The sequence below is a fragment of the Petaurus breviceps genome, unplaced genomic scaffold (assembly GCF_028583685.1).
Source record: "Petaurus breviceps papuanus isolate PSGF00001 unplaced genomic scaffold, PetGlider_PUasm1.0 356, whole genome shotgun sequence".
Taxonomy (NCBI): domain Eukaryota; kingdom Metazoa; phylum Chordata; class Mammalia; order Diprotodontia; family Petauridae; genus Petaurus; species Petaurus breviceps.
In genome coordinates this window covers 572,922-584,078 of record NW_027186290.1, presented here as the reverse complement: position 1 = coordinate 584,078, position 11,157 = coordinate 572,922, and the positions used below count along the sequence as shown (strand labels likewise).

The 11,157-nt window shown below is 47.7% G+C and overlaps 1 protein-coding gene across 3 annotated transcripts in view; it reads left to right on the top strand.

Moving 5' to 3' along the window:
- The window catches only part of WDCP (WD repeat and coiled coil containing), a 34,410-nt gene extending 24,064 nt beyond the window's left edge, over nt 1-10,346 (top strand). For all 3 annotated transcript variants that reach the window (XM_069097341.1, XM_069097340.1, XM_069097339.1), the window contains 2 exons: nt 110-227; nt 6,173-10,346. In XM_069097341.1, coding sequence (XP_068953442.1) covers nt 110-227; nt 6,173-6,294 — 240 coding nt within the window. In that variant the 3' untranslated portion in view covers nt 6,295-10,346. The remainder of the gene's footprint in view (nt 1-109; nt 228-6,172) is intronic.
- The last annotated feature ends 811 nt before the right edge of the window (nt 10,347-11,157 follow it).

Here is an 11,157-nt window from a genome sequence, read left to right as displayed (position 1 = left end):
CCAGGGCTTGTGCGACCCACAGCGGGCTGGGGATGGGGCCACAGAGGACGAGGAGGAGGTGGAGGCCCAGGTTATTGTAGAGTAACAGATTCTGTCCTTGGGCTCAAAGAAGCCGTCCCCCACAGGCCCCACGGTGGACAAGAGAGCGGTCCTCCTCTGTGATGGCAAGGTGCGCCTGCAGCTGGTCCAGCAGGTGTTCGGCCTCTCTCTGGTGGAAATGCAGCACGGTGAGTCAGCCTGGGGCTGGGGAGGCCTCTGGGAGCGGACACCCTCTCAGCCACCCACTGGGCTCTGCACTCCTGATGGGCAGGTCTGGGGTCAGGAGCTAGGACAGCAAGACCAGAGAAGGAATGGACCTCATCTGACCAGATGTACCTGGAGATGGTTCAGTGACTAGAGCACCGGCCCTGGAGTCAGGAGGGCCAGAGCTCGAATCCAGCCTCAGACACTTGACACGTTTACTAGCTGTGTGACCTTGGGCAAGTCACTTAACCCCAACTGCCTGGCTTTCCCCCCTCAAAGAAAAAGAAAGAAGTACCTGGAGAAAATGTGTGCATATGCATACATGGTGTGTAGTTCCTAAGGACTGCCTTTGTCCTCCCTTCAGGAGGTTGTGTGGCAGACACAGCTGTTCGGGGGGGAGGGTCCCAGTGCTTTGAGAGGGATCAGAAAGCCTTCGTGCACAAGGTGGGGCCTGAGCAGCATCATGAGGGAAGGAGAAGGGAGGAGACAGGGCCGTGCCCTGGACACAGAAGGAGACGGCCGGGGACTGGGACGCAGAAAGCCCAACAGAGTAGTCTGCATTGGTTTTTGAGGCATAGGGAGTCCTGGGTGTGATTGCTGGGCGCTGTGACAGGGCCGGGTCTGTTAAGGAATGTCACTTGGGCAGGTGATCGGAGGATAGTTTGGTCATGAGGGCCCGAATGAAGGGATGGCTATGTGGGTGGAAGAAGGGTCAGAAGTGGGAGGTGTCGTGGAGGTGTGGGGCACGGGATGGCAGTTATTGGATGTGCCAGCTAAGGGGATATGAGGGGCACTAGAGGAAGGTGGTGCCTTGATGGAGGGAGCCAGCTTTGGACTGTGGAGACACAGACCAGAAGTGAGTGGGGGCAGAATGGCCTGGTTTTGAAGAACAGTGATTTCACTGAGGAAGAGTGGTGACAGTGAAACAAGGAACCAGAACCCAGGGGGTGCAGCGAGAGTGGTAACCAGAGGAGACACTTGCATCCATGAAACAGAAGCAGGAGAACATGAACTGAGGGTACGACTGAAAAGGCTAGAAAAAGAACACATTAAAAACCCCCAATTAAACACACCACTGGGAATCCTAGAAATTGAAGGTGAGCTTCCTAAAGCAGAATGTAAGGAAACCATTGAATGAATAAATAAAACCAAAAGTTGGTTTTATGAAAAAAAAAAATCCAGTAAGATAGATAAACCTTGGTTAATTGATTAAAAGAAAGCGAGAAGAAAACCGAATCAGTAGTATCAAGAAAGGAAAGGGTCATCCGGTCACTAATGAAGATGAAATCAAAGCAATCATTAGGAATTATTTTGCCCAGTTATATGCCAGTAAATATAACAATTTAAGTGGAAGAATACTTACAGAAATATATAGAGTGCCTAAATTAAAGGAAGAGGAAATAGAATCCCCAAATAAACCCATTTTAGAAGAGAAGTTGGACAGGCTGTAAGTGAACTTCCTAAGAAAAGAGCGCCCGGACCAGAAGATTTACAAGTGAATTCTACAAACACTTAAAGATCGACCAATTCTAATAATAAATAAGTTATTTGGAATAATAGGTAAAGAAGGAGCCAACCAAACTCCTTTTACAAAATAAACACGGTGCTGATACCTAAGCCAGGAAGAGCCAAAATAAAGAGAGAAAATCATAAGCAGATTTCATGAATGGCTATTGGTACAACAATCCTAACCAAGGCACTAGCCAGGAGACTACAATATTATATCACAGAGATTGAATACACTGTGACCAAGTGGAATCTATACCAGGAATGCAGGGGTGCCTTTAACATAAGGATAACTATTAACATAACTGATTATGTCAGTAACAAAAATAACAAAAACCATGTGATATCAACAGATGCAGAAAAAGATTTGTAGAAAGTGCAGTACCCATTCCTCTAAAAAGATTTGAAAGAAGGGTGTAAATGGATTTTTCCTTAAAGTGATATGCCTAAAGCCATCAACAAGCATTGTTTGTAATGGGGATAAGCTAGCATCCTTCCCAGTAAGATCAGGAGTGAAACAAGGTTGTCCATTATATGATCTGCATTATCCTCAGTATGATTCAGTGTTCATTAGAAATGCTATCAGTAGTGATAAGAGAAGAAAAAGAAATTGAAGAAATGAGAATGGGCAATGAGGTAATAAAACTCTCTTTTTTTACAGACATTATGAGATATAGTTGAAAATTCTAGAGATTCAACTAAAAAGCTAGTTGAAATAATTAATAATTTCAGCAAAATTACAGGATGTAAAATGAATCCAAATAAATCATTGGCATTTCTATATATCACAAACAAAACCCTGCAAGAAGAGATAGTAAGAAATACCCCATTTAAAATAATGGTAGACATCATAAAATACCTGGGAATATAGCTGTCTAGACAAACCCAGGAACTATATGAACATAATTATAAAACCCTTTTTATAGAAATAAAGTCAGGTTTAAATAATTAGAAAAATATTAGTTGTTCATGGGTGGGCAGAGCCAATATAATAAAAATGACAATTTTGCCTAAAGTAATCTATATATTTAATGCCATCCCAGTTAAATTACCAAAAAATTATTTTATTCAACTAGAAAAAAATAAAATTCATTTGGAAAAACAAAATGTCAAAAATACCAAAGGAACTAATGAAAAAAATGTAAAAGAATGAGGTTTAGCAATGCTAGATCTTAAACTATAATATAAGGCAGTTATCAAAACTATCTAGTACTAGCCATGAAATAGAAAGGTGGATTAGTAGAAGAGAGTAGACATACAATACCCAGTAATAAATTATTATAGTAACCTTGTGGTGAACAAATGTAAAGATTTAAGCTTTTGGAAAAAGAATTCACTATCAGGTTTTTTAAAAAGTTGGGCAAACTGGAAAGCAGTCTGGCAGAAATTGAGTAAAGACCAATATCTTACACCATTTATCAAGATAATGTCAAAATGAATGCATGACCGAAATATAAAGGGACATATCATAAATAAGCATGGAACATATTAGCTATCAGATTTATGGATAAGAGAAGAATGTATTAATGACCTAGAGATATAGAGCATTGAGAGACATAAGAGAGATCATTTTTATTGCATTATATTCAGTTTTTGTATAAATGAGACCAGTGTAGCCAAGATCAGAAGAAAAGCAAAAAATGTGTGTGTGTGGGGGGGGATCTTATAGACAGCTTCTCAGATAAAGGTCTTACATCTCAGATATATAGAGAACTTTCTCAAATTTATAAGAATATGAGTCATTCTCCAATTGATAAATGGCTAAAGGATATGAACAGGCAGTTTTTAGATGAAGAAGTAAAAGTTATATATAGTCACATAAAAATTCTCTCCATCATTATTGATGAGATAAATTCAGATAAAAACAACTTTGAGATACCATCTTACATCTCTCAAATTAACTAAAATGATGGAATGGGAAAATGACAAATTTTGGAAGAGATGTGAAAAAATTGAGACATTAATACTCTGTGGGTGGAGTTGTGAACTGATCCAACCATTCTGGAAAGCAATCTGGAATTATGCCCAAAGAGTTATAAAACCATGTATACCCTTTGACCCAGCAGTATACCATTATGAGGTCCATTTCCTGCGGTTTTCAGGGAAAGAGTAAAAGAACTATATGTTCTAAAATATTTGTAGCATCTCCTTTTATGGTGGCAGATGACTGGAAATTAAGGGGATACCCATCCATTGGGGAATGGCTGAACAAGTTGTGGTATGTGATTGTGATGGAACGTTACTGTGCCGCAAGAAATGATGAGCTCAGTGACTTTAGAAAAACATGGGAAGACTTGCATGGAATAATGCAGGGTGTTATGAGCAGAACCAAGAGAGCACTGTATACAGCAACGGCAATATTGTTCGAAGAATGACTGTGAACAGCTGAGCTATTCTCAGTCTTGTAAATATTCAGATCAAGCACAGAGCGCCTGTGAAGAAAGGGGCTGTCTGTGTCCAGAGAAAGAGCCAGTCCCCAGAAGCACGCAGAGCCTGATTGCACATGGACATACATACACACATTTCTGTCCAAGGGTAGCCAAGTGTGGGCAGGGCAGGGCAGGAGGGACAAAAGGAAAAGGCAAGGCCAGTCAGACATGGTAGACTTGCAGTTGGTCTGCATTCCTCTTTTTTTTTTTCTATTCTGCTTTGTTATGGAAATGCTTGTTTTATTAAGTTCAGAATAAAAGAAAATTTAAAACTCCCAAGGCTGTGGGAAGGAAAGTGCTCTCGGCCTCCAGAAAGAACATCTATGAATCTGTGTCAGATGGTGGTCTTCTCGAGTTTGGAGTCGGGAAGTCGGGAGCAAAACAGTTTGGAACTTAAATAGAACAAAAGAATAAATACAATTTTTTAAAAAGGAAAAAGCAAATCTGGGAGAGGGAAACATTATTTGTTTGGGGCACGTTAAGGGATAAGGTGCTTCCTCCATCTAAAGGCCCAGTAGGCACTCAGTGATAGGGGGTGGGAGCTCAGGGGAGAGATACAGAGTGTCGTTACTGGGAGAGGGGAGAGGATGAAGGTGGCAGAGGGCCCAGGCTGGAGCCCTGAGGGTCGGTCACCTGCAGTTAGAGGGGTCTGCACGGGGAGCCAAAGTAAGAGAGGCAGGAGGAGAACCTGGAGAGCTGGTGTCCTGAACCCAGAAGGGAAGAGGGTGTCAGGGAGGAGAGTGACCAGCAGGGAAAGACCACCCAGAGGAAGCTCAGGGAGCGGGAGGCCTGAGAAGAAGAGGTCCCTAGGCAGTCACTTTGGAGAGAGAGATTTTGGTGGAAGGATAAAAGCTGGGTTCGAAGAAGAGAGAAAGTGGAGGCCCTAGTGTAGACAGCCTTTTGGAGAGCTTAGCCATGGAGGGCAGATGAGACAAGGATAGTAGCCCGCAGAGATGCAACAGTCATGAAAGGGTTTTTCAGGATGGGGAGATCTGGGCGTGTCTGTGGGCAGGGGGAAGGAGTCAGTAGAGAGGGAGAGACTGAAAACAAGTGGGGGGGGGGGTGCCCCGCTGGAGACGGAGGGAAGGCAGGAGGTCTCTTGTGCAGGCAGAAGGGTCAGCCTTGGTCAGGAGTGAGGCCACCTCATCCTGAGAGACAGAGATAAGGAAGTGCACTTGGCTGTTAGTGAGAAGGAGGAAGGCATGGGATGTGGCGTCAGTGAGCTGTGTGGACGGGCAAAGGTGGCAGGACAGGCTGATGGAGAAGGTGGGAAGGAAGTGTGATGACTCCTGTGAACCGCCCTGATTCAGGCCTCCCTTCATAGGTGAGGATGCTGAGGGCCAGCAGCTCCCAAGCAGCGGAGCTGGGATTCTGACCCAGGCCCTCCTCTCAGCTCTGGGGCCAGAAAGCCTCGGGCTGACCCTTAAGACCGCTGCCTCTGTCCACTCCCGCAAGGGTGGCCGTGCGGCGGTTCTTGGAGCCAGGACCCTGCCTCTGGCCGTCTCTGGCTGTGGCCACAGGGTCTCGCTGGGGTGCCCCTGTCTCAGTTTGCATTAGAAAGTTGTGAAGTTCAAAAGTGATGGTGGGTGCCAGAAACGTGGACAGCCAAGGCAGGTGCTGGGGAAGGGAAGCTGTCTGAGGGCAGGAAGAGTTTTTTTTGTTGTCTTTGTGTGCTCAGCTGCAGCTTGGTGTGGTCTGGCACAAAATGTGTTTATCGACAGGGATCTCCAGGGGCTCCAGGCTGGGCTCTGGCCTGAGAATGGGTCATCCGAATTCCAGAGCCAAGTCTTTGAAAGGAGAACTGCGCCCTTGCCCTGGCTCTCAGCTGAAGTGCACCAGCAGCCATTGACACCCAGGCTCTGTCTTCCCTCCCTACCACACCCCTTTGGCTCCCACTGAACCCCACTGGAGCCCTGGGCTAGGAGCGAGGGCTGGGGGGTGAGCTCTGGAGGAGGGCCCTCCTAGCCTCTGACCCCCCTCTCTTGGAATTCCAGGCTCCCTCTGGATCCTTCTTTCCGCCGACACTGAGGGCTTCATCCCGCTAACATTCTCGGCCTCCCAGGAGATCACCATCCGTGATGGGAGCGGCCACGGACTGGACTCTCACACCGAATGAGTCATTCTCCATCCACTGAGCGGGAGTTTGCACCTGAGCAGGACCCACACCTCTGAGAGGCTGTCCTACAGCGTTGAGATGTCTGCGCTCTGGGAGACAGGTGGGCCTGAAAGGGGTCCATGAGTCACTTTGCAAAGAGTCAGGAACAATAAAGTCTGGTCATGCTGCTGCCAACCCAAGGAGACTGAGTCTCTCTCTCTGTCTCTCTCTCTGTCTCTGTCTCTCTGTGTCTCCCTCTCTCTGTCTCTCTTCTCTCTTTCTCTCCCTGTGACTGCCAGGTGGTCTAAGGGGCCATCGAAGAGTCCCACTGGCCCCTGACAGCTCAAGGGGCTCCGCATTGGTCTGGGCTGGGAGCCAAGGAGGCCTCACCTGGCTGGGTGACCCTGGGGGAGTCACATCACCACTGGCTGCTTCAGTTTCTTCACCTGTGAAATGGGGATCCTAGCAGTACCTGCCTCCCAGGGTGGTTGTGAGGATTTGTAAACGCTCACCCAGTGTCCAGCCCATAGTAGCATGTAGTAGGTCTGTACAAGGCACTGTGCCTGACCTGGGAATGCAAAGGAGGAAGACATCAGTCAGTGCCTTTGGGTGCTTGCAGTCTCTGGCCACACTGCACATGGGAATGGACAGCAAGTGAAGACAAGAGATCTGGAGTGGGGGGGGGGACCCCTCTGGATTCTGAGAGGCAGAAGAGAAATCCAGGAAGGAGGAACAGCCTGGGCAAAGGTCTGGTGTTAGGAGCCTGGATCAGCCACAAGGCCATGTCAGCGCCTGGGAAGGGAGAGGTGACGAAGGGCTTTGAAGGCCAAACAGGGCACTTTGTATGTGCTCCTGGGGTGACACCGTCAGACCCGCCCCACCCTCAGCTGCGATGAGGGCCTGCACTGCGGTGGGGGCAGGACAGAGGACAGAAGGGAGCCTGCGGGATGTGAAATCAACAGGCCTTGGGGAGCTCCCTTTACAGCTACATCGGTAGGAATCCCATTCTTCCAACTCATCAAAACTGTTTCCGTTTGTGATCTCAGAAGGCCATTGTTGAGCATCTCTCTGTTTCCTCTGCCTTTTGAAGGATGAAATTATCCTGTGGGAAAGTCAAGAAGGTATTGATGGGGAAGGGGTGATATGCTTTAGGGAGAGGGAGGAGGAAATGAGAAAGGAAGGGAGGGGGGGGAGAGGAAGAAAGAAGGGGGGGAAAGGAGGAAGGAAGAGAAGGAGGAAGGGAAGAGGAAGGGAGGAGGGAGAGAGAGGAGGAAGGGGGAGTGAGGAAAGGAAGAAGGGAGGAGGGAAGGAGGAACAAAAGATGGAAGGGAGAGAGGAAGGAAGGAGGGACTTGCTCCAGCAGATGCCAGGGTGACAGTGGGGTACCATGGCTTGGCACCTGGCTGCCATGTTTCCTCTCCTCAGTGACCTTCATATTTCCCTGCCCTGGTTCCTGACTTGTGCTCTGTTGCCTCTCCCTTCCCAGTATATGGCTCTCCTCCCACTGGGCAGGCCTGGGGTTTCCTTCTGGCCATGTCCCGTTTGCCCTCTTCTTGTGTATTACCTTGTGCCCAGACTCGGGAGGCTGCGGGTTTCCACTGTCTCTCGTCTTGGATCTTGTCACCCATGAAAGTCTGGGTGTCTTGACCACTGTTCTTGCTATGGAGTAGCTCCACCCCATGGTGTCCACTTTGGTGGCTGTCCAGAGGGAGTCTTCTCTTCCCCTCTGCCCTTTTTTATTTATTTTATTTTTTTTGCTTTTTGGAGAGCAGTTGGGGTTAAATGACTTGCCCAAGGTCACATGGCTGGTTGTGTTAAGTGTCTGAGACCGGATTTGAACTCAGGTCCTCCTGACTCCAGGGCTGGTGCTCTATTCACTTTGCCACCTAGCCGCCCTTCTTTTTTATCTTAAAGACATTTTTCAAATAGGGTTGTCAACCACCTGGCAGTTACCACCTGTTTGCCAACCATTTCAGGCCAGGAGCCTGTGACTTTTATATCTTAAGCTGTGGTCCAGAAACCTAAACCCCATTCTCAGACACCACCATCTTGGTCAGTTGTCCACCTCAAGCCCATTTTCCTCTTCAGCCTCCAGACTATGCTCCTGGAGACTCCCATTTCTTGCCCAAGCCTTTCTTGAGTGATGTTGCCCTCTGGCATCAGGAGGTCTCTAGGCTGATCAGAGTGGACAAGTTCTTGTGGCTTCAGGGTCTGGGAAGACAACAGAGCTCTTTCCTGTTTTTGTGGTAGCGTCCCTAATGACCTCTGCCCTCTGCTCTGTCACCTGTGGATACCTCCTCAGAGCAGCCAGCTTTCAAGCTCGGATGGTACAGGTGCCCCCTTCTCTCCCTGTCACACACTGTAGCATTCTACTCTCCAGGGTTCTGACTAAGCGAGCCGGATTCCCTACCTGTTGTCTATGATAGGGCCATGTAGAGGAGCCTGTAGGTATGCTGGGCCCTCATAGGACAGAGAAGGAAGGGGTGGTGGGGGCTGTTGTTTGAGCCAGCGGCAGCCAAGCCTGGTGTTGGGTGAGGGTAAAGGAAACAATCTAAGTCCTCTACAAGGACATGCTCTGTGTGGGGAAGACTCCTCTGGGCTGGTGCAGGGGACCTTCACCTCTCCCCAAACTTGGTCCTGTCTCTGCCACTGGCCTAGGACACTTCCAGAGGAGCAGAGGGTCTGTATTTGATAAGACCTGGGGCTATTTACACTGTCTTGAGAGGCACTCAGTGGCACACTTTTCTCTGAATGAATTTGAGTGTTCAGGGCCTGAGAGAGGTGGATGGTTGGGAGACTGTGCTCTGGGGTCCTTCCTGTAATGGTGATGCAGTTTGAATTGGAAGATCGCTTTGTGCTGGCAAAGGTAGCAGGTACTTAGCACTTAGTAACTGATCAAGCCTGTGTGGGGGGAACAGAAGGTGTGAGCTCCTGTCTCCTCTTACTGAGGAAGGGGTTGGCTGAAAGAGGAAGCTAATGCTATGTGTATATAAGAAAAGCCCCAGAGAGGCACAGGCAGAACTTCTTGAGACCAGCATCTGGAGGCAGAGCAGCTACAGAAGAGAGAATGCGGAACTGAGCCAGACTTAACTGAGAACTTGTTGTGGTGGGGCTTCTTCTGAACAGGAGCCAGGAGCCCTGAGCCCTGAGCTGGCAGCCCACAGCCAGGAGCCAGGAGCCTGGAGCCCAGAGCCCAGGTGACTGAAGCATGACTGGGATGCTGAGACTTGGTTTGTGGCTTGGTTGAGCCTTGAATTCCCTGGAGCAGAAATGGTGAAAGATCTGACATGGACCAGACCCTGGGAACTTCAGTGTGGAGCAGGACCTGCCCAGAGAGCTGGACAAGGAACTGGGAGCTGCCTGCCATTGAACCCAGGTGACAGTCTGGTGAATCCAGGCAGAATCTGGGACCGGAAGGGGATCCAGGGAATCCGAGAACCAGCCCCAAGTCAAGATGAAAAGACCTCTCCTTGGGTACTGAGTAAAGATGAAATTGTAGTTTACTAGTGACCTAGGGGTGGAGGGTTTTATGTGTGATACTTAGTAATTGATTGATGAACAAGTGACTGATTGAGTTAATCAAGACTTTGCCCCAAGAGTGGAAGACTTTGCTGAACAAGTGACTGAGTTAACTTAAGAGTGCCCTATGAGCGGAAGACTTTGACTATTGTACTTTGAGAAGTTGTAACATTGTGAATGCTGTGCCTTGATTTTCTGTGAAAGTTTTGCTTTGATTTGTTACTGTGTAATCAGAACCTTAAAAGCTGTTCACAGCAGCATTCTTCTGGAAAGCTGCTTGTGCATAGCATTACACTTCCTGAGGTAAACAGCCACTCCCGGCCATCTCTACCCTTGGGAATAAATTGTCAGAGGGTATGGGCAGGAGAACAGAGAACAGAGCTCCAGGTGCTAAGCCCTTCTGTCTCCAAAAACATTGACTTTGTCTTTTGATTTCTTGTGTGCTACCATCTTATTTTTAAAATTTGAATTCTTGTATCACATGTTAGATTATACTTATTAAAATAAATTTTGATTTCCTTAGTTTGATGAATAAAAATTATATCCATTCTGAATGAGTGTTCCATAAATGTTCTAGTTAAAAATAATAATAAAGGAGCATCTAGGTGGCATAGTGAATAGAGCACTGGCCCTGGAGTCAAAAGGATCTGAGTTCAAAACCGGCCTCAAACACTTGACACTTACTAGCAGTGTGACCTTGGGCAAGTCACAACCCTGATTTCTTTGCCTTCCTCCCTCCAAAATAATAATAGTAAAGTTCTCAGGTCCATGCCCTAATGGGGAGGCTGCCCACATCTACACCAGTGAGTGACCCATGGCTCACAAGGGCCTGGGGGAGAGAGGGAAGCTTTCACATAAAGGACATGAATTTGCTGATTCTCTCAGTAGTCTCCCTTTTTCTCCTTATGTCGAAAGCCAGTTACAAAGGAGACCTTGCCGAGCATGGAGGCAGAGTCAATCAGTCAGTAACATTAAGTGCTTTCCATTTGCCAGGGGCTGTGCCAAGAGCCAGAGAGACAAAGACCTCAGGCCCTGCCCTCAAGAAGCTTACATTCTGAGGGAGACAACATGCATGCAAACAAACACCAACAAGGCAGGATATTTGTAGGGGATATGGGACATGACCAACAGAGGCAAAGCTCTGGAGTGAAGAGAAGCTGGGGCAGGTTTCCTGTGGAAGGTGAGTTTTAGTGGAGACTTCAAGGAAGCTGGGGAGGCTGTCATCTCCTAGACCTTGGAGCCTCAGTTTTCTGCTCTCCAGAATGAGGAGGTGGTTAGATAGCATTTGAGAGCCTTCCATCCTTGGTGTGTCATGCTAAAAGGGGAGGGCTAATGAGAGCCCATTTGTTCAAGAGTTTGAATGCT